The 14,403-nt window shown below is 38.3% G+C and overlaps 1 protein-coding gene across 5 annotated transcripts in view; it reads right to left on the reverse strand.

Annotated features, from left to right (window-relative positions):
• The window catches only part of VPS13D (vacuolar protein sorting 13 homolog D), a 101,664-nt gene that overhangs the window by 33,451 nt on the left and 53,810 nt on the right, over window positions 1-14,403 (reverse strand). For all 5 annotated transcript variants that reach the window (XM_036396094.2, XM_036396092.2, XM_036396093.2 and 2 more), the window contains 12 exons: window positions 13,790-14,025; window positions 12,928-13,036; window positions 12,149-12,309; window positions 10,351-10,459; window positions 9,412-9,591; window positions 8,584-8,700; window positions 8,102-8,251; window positions 7,802-7,951; window positions 6,882-6,978; window positions 5,184-5,332; window positions 2,333-2,467; window positions 1,824-1,991 (listed from right to left, as the gene is read on the reverse strand). In XM_036396094.2, the coding sequence (XP_036251987.1) occupies window positions 1,824-1,991; window positions 2,333-2,467; window positions 5,184-5,332; window positions 6,882-6,978; window positions 7,802-7,951; window positions 8,102-8,251; window positions 8,584-8,700; window positions 9,412-9,591; window positions 10,351-10,459; window positions 12,149-12,309; window positions 12,928-13,036; window positions 13,790-14,025 (1,761 nt within the window). The remainder of the gene's footprint in view (window positions 1-1,823; window positions 1,992-2,332; window positions 2,468-5,183; window positions 5,333-6,881; window positions 6,979-7,801; window positions 7,952-8,101; window positions 8,252-8,583; window positions 8,701-9,411; window positions 9,592-10,350; window positions 10,460-12,148; window positions 12,310-12,927; window positions 13,037-13,789; window positions 14,026-14,403) is intronic.

The following is a 14,403-nucleotide window of genomic DNA, read 5'->3' on the forward strand; positions in this document are numbered from 1 at the left end:
TGGAAAGAGGATTAATCAAGGAGCTCCACAATGTACTACTAAGCCTTCTTAAATGATGGATTTCTCTCCTCGTTCCAAAAGGACAAATACATAAACCATATAAAAAGCTTTGAAAAGGGAACTGTGAGAGACTTGCATCACAGAGACATTTCTGATATATCAAGGAGAAAGAAAAAAAATACCTGGGAAGACAAATAAATAGTACATGGGGTGATTTTCAAAGGTATAAGTGGGAAGCAGGCACTCAGCTCCTGTTGAATTTTGAAAGGACTTCAGCATCCAACTGCCCTTCTGCCTTTGAAAATCTTCCTTCACAAACCCCTTGGTTACAAATGACTCCAAAGTTCAAAGAATGACCTTGCCCTTGTGGGAAACAGAGGAAGGCTCGTGCCTTTTAAAGGAAGATTTATGAGACTGTTGCTGCAGATGTGACTGCAATGAGGAAACACCACTCTCTAGAAAGGAAGCTCTAAAGAAACATACTCCATTGGGTGGAGTGGATGGGTCACCAGAGACCACAGCCATGAGGACAGAGCATGGACAGGAGGACTCAGCTGTGCACAGATCCAGCTGCCTTCCAGAAGCTCAGCAAGTCTTCTACCAGACTGCTTGGATTTGCAGTGCTGAGAGTTACAGCAGCACCTACTAGGAGATTAGGGCAGGAATACCAACACAGAATTTTGTTTGAGTTTCTTGAAATTGTGTAAAATAGGCTAATGCTGCAAACAAGGTAATTGTGACAGAATGTGCAGGTCATCTTTCCTCATGGCTCAGCCCTCTGGGTCAGAGTCAGCTCTGCACTTGGTGATGGACTAGGTTTGATAATGCTCTCTGTAATTACACAGACTCTGCATTTCACATCTTCTGAATTACCTTTTTTCACTAGGGAAGGGAAGAAGCAGTTCCTTGTATACAAACAAGTGGGAAAGGTTATTAAAAGATGAACCATGACAATACACACAAAGTTACCTGCTAGGAAAACAATAAAAATAGAAAGTAAAGAATTTTCACAAAACCAAACTTACCAACATGTCCTTGTGTCAAAAAGCATTAATTTAGTTGTACCCATGAAGGGACTCATGCTGACACCCCATATGTTTGTCATATGTAACAAAACCATTTCAAGAACATATGTTTGCTAATTATCAAGTACAGCATCAACCATGATCCAAACTCCTTCCTCTTTCTGACTCCTGCCTCAGACCATCCCTCTCTTGGGCACTAAATACAGTTATTTTCACTGATATAATTGAATTCCTTCAGCTGTTATCAGGAAGGACAAAAGAATGTTCACCATGCAGAGACTTTGGAAATAAACTACAGATAAATACAAAGCAATCTGGAAATTCTTTAGTTTGTTGCTATGTGGCACAAAACCTCCAAACCTCAATTGTCAGCATAAAAATTGCTATTCACATCAGCTTAATCACTTCTTAAAAATAACAACTAACAACTCGTGTTATACTGAATAACCCCTTAAATACTCCACCTCTCTCCAGTGCTCTCCCTCCATGTAGATTATATACATAATTTAACACAGCTTTGTTAATTTGCATGTAGGAGCAAATGATTTCTCCCTTTGGTTAGCTGTTGATTTAACTTGCAAGTATCTGTACAGCAGTGATAGGGCTTTGAGTGCTTCACTGACTCCTGTTTCTGGCATCCCTGGGATGTATAGAAAGCATTTAAGAAAATCTACACTTCAAATGTCATTTTTACAAAACAAAGATCAAGCAATTTAAGCATGGTCAGTAGTTCTATTTGACTTTTTCCCTGTTTTTTTTGCTTATTGTTCTAGCAAACTTTAATATCACAATTTTTACCTTTGCAGCAGAGTTTGACACTCCATGAGTGACATTTCTGATGAGACCACCCACATTGCCATACTTTATAAGTCCAGTAACACCTTCTGAAACATCATTCAGTAGACCCATAGGGTTGCCAAGGAAATCCACAGAGCCTAGAATGCTTGCTGCCTGACTCAGCAGCTCCTGGAAAATCAAGAGGAAGAATGAAATATTTCTTATGGATCACAGTTACACCAGCAAGGTTGAGGGGAAAAAAAAAATCCCACCCACAACAGAAGCTTATGCCAGCCCAGGTAGGTTTATGAGAGAAATCAACACAGAAATACCAGTAAAATTAACAATAGTTTCATCTTAAAATACAGTGTATTCTTAGATTTCCTCTGGGGTGCTACTTCTCCATAGACAAAGAAGCCACACAGCACTAACACTTGATAGCCAGGACAGAGTTCCCACATCCCCTGTGGAGAACTCCTCAACCAAGAGAAGTTCAGCCTTTGCCACAACATAATCTCAATCCCACTGACCTCCTGGAAGTGCTTCAGAATGTCATTAATGATGAACTCCTGAGTTTCATACGGATGGACCCGAGTGAAAGGATCCAGATTAATCACAGCATCCTCAAAGCGGATCAGAGGGAAGCCCAGGGTGCTTTTCAATGCCTGAGTATTAAATAAAAGACATTGCCATTGTAATTCTTCTCATTCACAGCATCCTTTCAATGGCACCAAACCCAAGTTCTCTGAAGCTGCTGGAGTTCTCTGCACTGCAGTGTGGACCCTTTGATACAGAGAGCAGCCACTCACAAACCTTTCAGGTCTAACACTGGCAGCTTCTGAGCACTGCATTTCTCCAATAACTCAAGAGTCACCAAGTTCCCAATGCAATCTGTTTCCCACACTTGACAGGAATATTTCAAACCAAAATGTGTCTAAGATTCTATGTACAACTTTGCTGTGTTGTTCTAATGTTCAATTCAACTCCAACCCTAAATGAATTTTCTTGACAAAACTGGCTATTTTCCACCCTGCTGAACTTCTGTGAAGGGATTAAGTGTCAGGATGAGCTGGAATAACATACATAATTTCCTGTAAGCCTGAGGCTCATTTCTTAACATTATGTGGTCTAAAGAAATTCTTTAAACTAGCACTTCCTATTATTTTTCAAGGAAGAAAACTAAGATTGTAATTAGTTCATAGGCCATCTGCACTTTGTACAATTTATACATAAAAAACCACAGTTAAGGTGGACAAGCCATACAACCAAACAGAGACATACATAAATAAAATAACTTGGAAAAATTATAAGAAAACTAATTTTTTAAGACTGAAAGAAGACCCTTCTTCTTCAGGTCTTGATAATGGCATCTGCAGACTCACCAACATCAGACACTCTGAAGAAGGCAAGAAGCTTCAGGCTGATGTTTTATCTGTACACATTAACCACCAAAGCTGCCTGCTATGAGGAACACGAGTTTTTGTGCCATCTGCAGGCAATTAAGGCAAGTTACAGGTCTGAGTTAAGTTTGTGTGTAAGAAAAGAGCTATTTATTTTTTCATTAAATGGATGACCAACCAGAGTAGTCCTCATTATTCACTTGGGTAGGAAGTAATTTCCTGTTTAACTATCAGATATTATATAAGACAACTTTGTTAATACTGGTACCTAATAAAAATAATCTGTCTACACCAAATTACCAGACAGCCATGTCCAAGGCAGAAACATTAGAGGCAGTTAGAAAAACTTCCACAAAGGCTCTACTGTGATTATTCTCTCCCTCCTACCCTGAACTCTCCTGGGCTACAGAACTGAATTGAACTCTTTCTGTGAAAGTCAATATACAGAATATGCAGGGACTGTTAGCATTATGGAGAAAAATGTAAATGCCAAGTTTTTTCTTGGGAAAGCTGCCAAGATGGATCCATGTGCAATCCTATACCAAGGGTGGTAGAAATGCAAACAGAACAGTGCACAGGGCTGGGTTCTTAAAGGCACTCACCACTAGTTCTGCTTCCTCAGGCTGCATTTCAACTACTGCAATTACAGGGGTATTCATGGTGAAGCTGAAGTGCAACTGCATATTCAGGACAGGGCTGCTGTTATTGAGCAGTAAGGAATATCACAGGCAAGGAATATTCCAGCTAGGAATATCACAGGCAAGGAATATTCTAATTAGGAATATCACAGCCAAGGAATATTCTAGCTAGGAATATTCTAGATAGGAATATCACAGCCAAGCAATATTCCAGCTAGGAATATCACAGGCAAGGAATATTCTAATTAGGAATATCACAGCCAAGGAATATTCTAGCTAGGAATATTCTAGATAGGAATATCACAGCCAAGGAATATTCTAGCTAGGAATATCACAGCCAAGGAATATCCCAACTAGCTGTTGAACTGTCCTTGGCACAAGTAAAAAGATTCAGTAAAAAGAATACAAGAATGTAGGACTGGTGATCTTCTGGATCATCTTGGTAAGACTCCCTGACAGACATTCATTACACAACTCTAAATTTCTTTAGAAGCTTACTCATCATGATGTCCTTAATATCAAGGACAGAAAAGCCAAGTTGGTGTCTCAGTTTTGGGTTTTTTTAAAGGCAGCAGCTCAGTTCCTCCATGATGGGGAGGGTTTTTTATGGTTTGGTTGGTTGGTTTTGTTTTAATTCTCCCACCTTGGAGGGAAGTAGTTGTATTAGCTCAGAGAGAACTGAGGTATTTCTGACTGAAATGTTAAATTAATCATTTCTGAAGTGGCAACTGACTGCTGCCACTTGATTGTGTCCAGGAAGGTGCAAACACAATTTGGGAACACTGGATGAGATTATGATCTGGCCATAATCTGGAATCCCTGGTTCACTCCCCAGCTGTGCCAGATTTATGACCATATGAAAAAGACCAGACTTCCCACTGATTTTAAGTTCATACTCAATCTCAGTTCACTTTAATTTTCAAGTATATTGCACAGTCCTCCTGCAAATTCTTAAATTCTTCAATTCCAATGAAACAACATTTTTTGGATGAAAACACTCAGAGTTGTCTTGTGTTTGGATAAGAAGTTGAATAACTTCTTATTTTAAGACAGTAATTCCCTTTAAGCTCTTTACACTTCCATCAGTGTAACTAAGGTCCTTTGTACAGCAGTGAGTCATTAGGTCCAGTTGGCTGTGCTTCAACTGAAATTACAAAAATGAAGGACTATTACAGAAGAGACTGGAAATTATGCAAATTAAATGTCAGAAGTTGCTGGAACTTCTATTATTTTTAACTTGGATAATGCAAGAGTAAAATGGAAACTGAGAGTGTTAAGTTAAAGCATCTGCTCCTTTTTCCTCCTCTTTACTGGAAGCCCACCCTGGGAATGCACTGGTGTACCTTGAGATCCAGAGGGAGCTTGTTGGAAGTGAAGACACTCAGCTTGATCTGAGGCACACTGATTTTCAGATTTTCAAAGTAGTAGCGTTTCTGTGCTCCACCTTGTTCAACAACCTTCTCATGGAGGTTTTCATCATAACTTTCAACCTCTGCATCCAGACAAAACACAGGAATCAGAACCAATCAAAGATAAATAAATATGGGGTTAGGAATGCACACTGTGCTAAGAGTTAACAATCCTCTGCACAAATAAAAAGTATGTGTGACTGCTGGTGGAGCCAGCAAAATTACTCATGCCTTGTGACACGAAGTTGACCTCTGAGGCTCAAGAATTTTTGTCAGATCTCTCTGCATCTCTAAAACCTGTTATTTGAGCTTTTAATCTCACTTCTGATTTCTCTTGATCAGCACACAGAAACAAGGAGATAGCACATGATTATGCAATGTTCCTACTGAGCAGTTGTGCTCTTACAGTCTCTTTTCCTCTCTCTACCCTCTCTGTAATTCCTTACACACTTAACCAGGAATATAATGTACAAAGCAAGCTTTCAAATATTCATTACACAATAGCCAACATGCCTACGTGGAAGACATCCAATAAATCAATTTACATGGAGAGTGACTCAAATTTGGTTGACATTAATAGGCTCATGTTATTTGTAAGAGCACCTGGGTGGTGTGAGGAAGCAGGGCAAAGATGAAAGATGACCAAGCCTTCTGAACTCTGACTTATGAACAATAAAACATGCTAACTAAAAATGAGAAAATTATTTTTGTCTGAATCTAGGATAACATCAGCAGACAAACTACAAATAATGTAAAGTAAGTAAGGAAAAAGAGCACAAGGAACAGGGTAAATCAGAACAAAGGGGAGATTAGTTAAAAGGCTAAGAGCAAAACTCAAAATTTGTACTTCTTCCTCATCACTAGAGATTTAACTTTGAAAGTGCTCTGTGAAATGCAGCACTGTTATTTTTCCAGAGACAATTCAGAGGATACTGTGGATTAGCAGGACAGAACTCTGGAGCATCATTTGTAGGCCTGGCCCCATTTGGAACCATGCCAAAACCAGTTCTTTTCCTGTGACACTTATTACATAACAGCACACAGGCTACTGCATAATAGAAGTGACTTCTTCAATTGCCACTCCAAAACAAACATTTCAGAAAGTTTCCAAAGCACAGATAAACACTAAAATAGGAGGATTAGAATAGCACCTATGAGATCAGAAGATTGAAAAGGTCTGTCTTGCCTCAGTGAATGGAAGAAAACTTACATTACAATTAAAATTAGGGGTATGGATGCCACAACAAGGTCAGACAAAATTTTCTTGCAGTGAAGCAAGAGGAACTGCCCAAGGAACAAATTCACACAGATCCCACTTCTAGCCCTGGGTTAAATAAACAAACTAAACAAGTCACTAAACAAAGTGGCTTGCTAAATTAATAACACAATTTCTTTTATCCCAGTTCAGATGAATGCAGATACAGAGACAGGCTGGACTTGGGCCATCACCTGAGCTCTGCCACAGGCACAACTCCATGAGGAGCTTCACAGGGGCCACTGAGGCATTCCCAGCTCTGTTCAAGAGTGGGAGGTTCCACACAGCCAAGAGTGTGCTGGTGTTTTCTGCTTTATACACAAAGATCATGACTCTCTGCACAGTGTAAAAGTGGGCTGTGCAATGTTATACCACACCTGATTCCGACTGGCCGTAGCCAAAGAAACTCAACAGCTTCAGAAGAAGTTTCTCCTCAATCTGAACTGTGAACTTCCGGGCAGTGATCATCAGATGCTACAGAGATAAACAAGTCTCAGTTTACAGCATTAACACCAGGTATATAATCCATGTAAGCTATTAAAAAGGACTCAATAATTTCAATGGAATATTTTCACTTTCATGGATTTGTAGCAAGATTCCCACCTTCAGAATGTCCTTGGTAGCTCTCTTCGCTTCAAGTTATCTACAACTAGTGAGGATTATTTCAATTTCTGGAAGGCCTTGTATTTAATTACCTAATCCTAACACTTCAAAATCTTAGCTGCATTTCCAACACTAAAATCAGCTGCTTTTCAGAACAGAGTCAAAATACATGGGTGAAGATTCCAAGTGAGAAAGTAAACCTTGACAACCAACTCAGTTTTGCCATCACAGTACATTTATCCACAGTTGGTGGATAAATTTACAACCAATGTTCCCAAATGACTGCAGTGCACAGAACCAGTTTATGAAGCAAGATAACAGCTTATCACAGAGAATTTATAACCTTGTATTCAACTCCTGAAGAGCAAAACATAGATATTCTGGTTCACTGTGCTACAGTTCTCAGGAGAGAATAACTGCCTTGAAAAGTAAGGTCACAGACATGGACAGCCAGGAGTCTGGACTGATTTGTCACATTTTTAAACATAATTATTACCCTGTTCATCACTGTACTATAGCTTTCAACACTGTGAACATGAGAAGGTGGACACTGTGTCCTTTAAGCTTCAAAATTGATTCAACAAAGTGTATTTCACAAACCACTGAATTCAGATTACAAGTAAAAATTAAGAACAGGAAAGGTCATTAAAGCAAAGTAATACCTATGTTACACAAACAAAACATTGTGGTTTACCTTGTATATATCAGTCAGTGCATTTTTACTGGGAAATTTCATGGCATTGACTTGCACAGCAGGAGCAGGGTCCAGGGGCCCATTCTCAATCCTCTTGGGTGTCAGAAAGAGCATAAAAGGCTGTGTGGTGCCAAGAAGTTGGTTGTCCACCTACACAATGGACAGAAAATGGCATTGAAATCCCAGTGATATTTAGGAATGAAAATCTCAGTCATTGCTCTAAACATTTTTCAAACCTATTATGACTCAAAAAAACTGAAGACCCATGAATAAATGAATTTATTTCAAAATGGCAAATACCTGTATATCTTGCACACTGAGCTCTAGCACCTGACCAGTCGAGAGCTGAGTGTAGTGGACATTAATGTTGGTGAGGCTTGCAAACACAAGCTCTTCAGGGACTTTGTTGACCAAAGACAATCCTATTCCACCTTCCAGTTTCACAAGCACCTGAGAAAAGAAGGGGAAAAAGCCCATCACTAACAAACCAGCACTGAACAAACCTGTGATATCAAATATACATTTCTGCAAAGAAATTATTTTTTTAGGATCATCTCCAGATGATCCTGGAGCTCTTTAACAATTAGCAGCTCTTTAACAATTAGTCTTAGACTCAAGAGGGTTAAGACATATTAACCCAAGAACGAGAAGCTGTAGCAGGAAAATCTAAAGTTCATAACACGAGCTCATCATTAGGAGAGGTTACTGACCATCATCGCTCTCCTGAAACCTAGAAAGGAAAATTAAAATAAAAAAGACAAGTACTAGTTGTCATATCTTACTTCCAATTCCTGCTCTGGATCTGGATTTTTGAACTTGCGCAGATCTTGTTCCGAAACTGGAAGTTGTTCTCCTTCACTGAATGAACGATCGCTTCTACGTTGGTTACAATCAGTGATCTGAAAACAAAGAAATTACTACAGTGATCCCTTTCATATACATAAATATAATGATAAATAAATTACTACAATGATCCCTTTCATATACATAAATATAATGATAAATAAATTACTACAGTGATCCCTTTCATATACATAAATATAATGATAAATAAATTACTACAGTGATCCCTTTCATATACATAAATATAATGATAAATAAAATACTACAGTGATCCCTTTCATATATATATAGATATAATGAAAAATAAATTACTACAATGATCCCTTTCATATATATAGATATAATGATAAATAAATTACTACAATGATCTTTTTCATATACATAGATATAATGATAAATAAATTACTACAATGATCCCTTTCATATATATAGATATAATGATAAATAAATTACTACAATGATCCCTTTCATCTATATAAATATTATGATAAATAAATTACTACAATGACCCCTTTCATATATATAAATAACTGAGGCTACCCCCATATAATAAGAACTATATTGCCCTACCTTAGCAAATCATCTTTTTAAAAAATTAAGACAAGGAAACTTCTGTACTAACTACTTCTGGTTTATGATATTCCCATCCCCTTCATGTCATTATAAAGGCAGCTTTTCATAAGGATTTAAAGATGTAAGACAGAAAAAGAGTATTTCCAGTATAAGCAAAGAATGTAACTGGATTCTAGTTCAGGAAGGACTGTCACCTGCAGAACTCTAGTTGGCCCATCTGGGATGACTCTCACAGCCAGTACTCCTGAGCCAGGCCTCATCTTTTGGTTTGTGAACTGCTGTTCAGGTGGAACTGGCCCCAAAAGTTCAAGTGAGTTATCAGGACCTAGAACAACTTCAGCTCCATCATGAAGACCCTGTATTCCTCCTTTTGCCTGGAGGAAAAAAAAAAAGTAAGGAAAGAAAATTAAGTAATTAAGCAATAGGTAACGACTTCAGATAACTATTTACATACATTAATTTAAAACAGTATTTTACTTTCCTCTCCTTATTCTTCAGAACTAAAAGAAGAACAGTCCAACAGCATTTTACTTGATATTACTGAAGTTTCTACTAGCTCATTTCTAATTATCTGGCAGATAAAAGGAACAGCCAAGATCAATAATTAAGTAATTGATAATCAGGCAGGTAATAGATTATTAAGTGGGAATTAAGTATTCCCACTGCACGTTTAAAACTGAAGCTATCACATCATCAAGGGACATTGCAAAGTCCTTCCTGAAAAGTCTTCCAAAGTGATAGGAAGCTTTTTAAAAGATGAACTCTGGACCTGTGCATGAGAATGGAAATCCTTACTGAGTCAATCCTTACTTCTTGCTGTCTAAACACAGCAATACAGAGCTTTTTTGGTTGCTTCAAGTAGTAACTTACTACCCTGCAGTAAATGATCAATGCAGTATCATGGTACTAACTAAAATACTTTTCTAATTAATAGTACAAGATCTTTAATTATTTGAAATTAATAAGAACATTCAAATATAAACTTAAAAGGTAAGGTGCTTGCACAAGTTTGTTTCGCTCTGTATTCTGAACTGGTCTCAAAGCTTTTAGTTCCCTTCAATACTAAGCCCAAACAACTCTGTCATCTACATAAACAACAAACAAAGCAGGTTAGACACACAATCAGCACTGACCTGGACAACAAGGCCAGGGATGCCACAGGTCAGTTTCCCATCCTGGAAGCTCCATGTCTGGGTGGTGCTGCGCCGCCGGTCCGGCCTCCTCAGCATCAGGGGCTCGTACCTGCAGGGGAAGCCTCAGAGCTCACAGGATGCTCCTCAGAACTTTTACTCTGCACTGGTGTTAATGCTGAACATTTCTTTTGCCCCTGTTCATTTTCCTAATCTCTCTTCTGAGGTGCTCTGTCAAGAGTCACCTGCTGAAAAGGCATCAGCCATGCTTTTACAAGTATTTCCAAGTCACACAGGTGATTGTGAGATTTTCTAATAAAACCAGACAAAATCCAGCTCTTTCATATTCCTTCAGAACAATTCTTTCTGTATTCAGAGACTACCAGATTAATTATGTTTTCAAAGACATTGTTAGAAACCCCCATCAGTTTCTTGAGGAACTGTGTTCAATGGATGTATGTACTTCAATGGATGAACTGTGTTCAAAGTGTGTATTTCAATGGATGAACTGTGTTCAATGTGTGTATGTATTTCAATGCATGAACTGTGTTCAATGGATGTATTTCAATGGATGAACTGTGTTCAATGTGTGTATGTATTTCAGTGGATGAACTGTGTTCAAAGGATGTATTTCAATGGATGAACTGTGTTCAAAGGATGTATTTCAGTGGATGAACTGTGTTCAATGGATGTATTTCAATGGATGAACTGTGTTCAATGTATGTATGTATTTCAGTGGATGAACTGTGTTCAATGTATGTATGTATTTCAGTGGATGAACTGTGTTCAATGTATGTATGTATTTCAGTGGATGAACTGTGTTCAATGGATGCATTTCAGTGGATGAACTGTGTTCAATGTGTGTATTTCAATGGATGAACTGTGTTCAATGTGTGTATTTCAGTGGATGAACTGTGTTCAATGGATGCATTTCAATGGATGAACTGTGTTCAATGTGTGTATTTCAATGGATGAACTGTGTTCAGTTGTATGTATGTATTTCAATGGATGAACTGTGTTCAATGGATGCATTTCAATGGATGAACTGTGTTCAATGGATGCATTTCAGTGGATGAACTGTGTTCAATGGATGCATTTCAGTGGATGAACTGTGTTCAAGGGATGCATTTCAATGGATGAACTGTGTTCAATGTCTGTATGTATTTCAATGGATGAACTGTGTTCAATGGATGCATTTCAATGGATGAACTGTGTTCAATGTCTGTATGTATTTCAACGGATGAACTGTGTTCAATGTCTGTATGTATTTCAATGGATGAACTGTGTTCAATGGATGCATTTCAATGGATGAACTGTGTTCAATGTGTGTATTTCAATGGATGAACTGTGTTCAATGTATGTATGTATTTCAGTGGATGAACTGTGTTCAATGGATGTATTTCAATGGATGAACTGTGTTCAATGGATGTATTTCAGTGGATGAACTGTGTTCAATGGATGTATGTATTTCAGTGGATGAACTGTGTTCAATGTGTGTATTTCAGTGGATGAACTGTGTTCAATGTGTGTATTTCAGTGGATGAACTGTGTTCAATGGATGTATTTCAATGGATGAACTGTGTTCAATGTGTGTATTTCAATGGATGAACTGTGTTCAATGTGTGTATTTCAGTGGATGAACTGTGTTCAATGTGTGTATTTCAGTGGATGAACTGTGTTCAATGGATGCATTTCAATGGATGAACTGTGTTCAATGGATGTATTTCAATGGATGAACTGTGTTCAATGGGTGTATTTCAATGGATGAACTGTGTTCAGTTGTATGTATGTATTTCAATACCTGTTATTTGTCACAGCTGCTAGGCCTGCAATATCTAAAATCATACTGGAGTCCTCAGAGCGAGGAGAAGGTTTGTGGGGGTTGTGAGGAACTGAAGAACCTTCATGGCAAAGCATTCCTGAGTCTGTCATCCTCCAGAGCTGGGATCGCTTTCCTGGCTCCTGTTACAGAAAAATTCAACATTTAAATACACTACAAAGCAAATATTTTTGTTCTATTTTGCTATCAGAGGCTTTGAATTCTAATTCTTGGAATGAATTGTATATATTTAACTTCAGAACCCTGAACTAGAATTAGGAACTAGTTTGGATAAAGGCTTCTGATTGAACTCTGATATTCAATGAATACACAACTGCAGCTAGATGAAGAGCTGCATTTAAAAGCTGTTTGTTAATCTCAGCAATATTTAAACACAGTTTCTATTTCTTAAGAGTTCCAGGAATAGATGACTTGGCTTACAGTGCTCCCAAAAAGGAAGCATGTCCTACCTTGTAACTTCATGACAATATCCAACACACAACTACCATATTCTATTGTCTAGGAGGCATTTACAACCTTCCTTGCCACTTCATTCCAGTTGCCTTTTCTGTCACCTTTACCCTTATAAAAGTCTTATACAGAAGCACCACCACAATTCAAAATAACCTATCAGTTTGGAGTCTTTCTCTACCCTTTCAAAGTTAGAACTTTTTTTTTAATGCTGTCCTACTCTCAGCATTTGATTTTACTACAGCACATAGTAACAGTATCATTAAAAAAAGTCAACTGTGTCTTGGTACCTTCTTTTTAAGCAAAACTCGTTGAGTCTTTGGAGAAACATCGAGGACAAGCTCTGCATTTGCAGCATCCTTATTTGAAGTAACTGGTCTTACACTTGGCTCCTGTAACCTGGAACCAAGAAAACAGCATCAAATTTGTTCAGCAGCTTCTTCTGTAGCACAAATTAGAGCTGTATCAAAATTCACCTGGAAGTTTACATTTCCAATACAGTCCATCAGACTAACATTTCTATTGGGGGTTTTTCCCCTCTTGTTAGGAATTACCAGGGCAAGCTGGTAACCTGAGTATATTCTTAAAAGGGGCTTTGATTTCTCATTGGAACTAGGAACTTCACAGGCAAAACAGATGAATTAAAAGACAGTTTCTTACCTCATTTTGAGGAAAGTAACAAACCCCCTTATCAATCTCCCAGAGCTGTTTTCAGTAGCATATAAACCAGTGCAAGCTTAAACCTCACAGGCTTGTTGTAAATAGGTGTGACTTGTAAAAGTGTCCTTTATACACCAAAAAACATTAAGTCCCCAGAGGGGGACCCCAAACATCCCAACTCTTCCAAGACCACATAGTGGGGTCACAGCAGATGCCAGATGCTAAATCCTTCTCACTGTGTGACAGAATAAACTGTCAAGCTGCACCTCTAAAGCAAAGGTACTATGTCCAAATGAGGTAAAACACAGAAATTACTAACAGCCAGAGAGCTTCTGAATTTGGCATTTCTTCTGCTAGCTACAAGGTAGACAAAAGTTTAACTCCATATGAAAAACTTGAATGGTAACCATAAAGAGAATAATAATTTGATATTATTAACTAAAGCTTAATGTGAACATTAAAAGTATTTCCATCAAAGATATCAAGAATTACCCTGAGAAAGTATATGTAGCAGCAATATAGATGAAGTTTTCATAGTAAAGGAGTTTGCTGTCTTGGAAGTCATTCATGCAGCACATAACTTCTGAGGAGCCTGCTCCTTTCACTGTCAGGGTGATGAAGGGAGGCAGGATTGGCTCATCCCATGCATAATCCAGAGAGGTCATGGGCTTCACATCAGTGGACAGCCTGGGCTCCACCACCCCGTGCTGCTTAAACACAACTGGCACCTGCAACAGTCAGGAAAGAGGAGTTTGTTCATGCAGGAATTGTTCACCAGACAGACTTTTTGCTATCATTTGCTCATTTACCAGGAGTTGATGACTGAAACATGTCCAGATCACTTCTTTCCCCCACCCCTCAATAATTTCAATATGCAAATTCTTCCATTCAGGTCTCAAGTAAAGAGAGTCTTAAAGGGATGATAAACATCATCATCTTTGCTTTTATCTGTGAAATGTCTGCAGGACCATGGAGCATCTCAAACCCTGCTAATCTAAATTACAGGATTAGAACAGATTAAATTCCATCCCTCTCATTGGTAATACTTCTCTTCCTTGTAAGACTTTTAAAGCACCCATGAAAGCCACAACGTTACCACTGTTATT

The sequence above is a fragment of the Molothrus ater genome, chromosome 23 (assembly GCF_012460135.2).
Source record: "Molothrus ater isolate BHLD 08-10-18 breed brown headed cowbird chromosome 23, BPBGC_Mater_1.1, whole genome shotgun sequence".
Lineage (NCBI taxonomy): Eukaryota > Metazoa > Chordata > Aves > Passeriformes > Icteridae > Molothrus > Molothrus ater.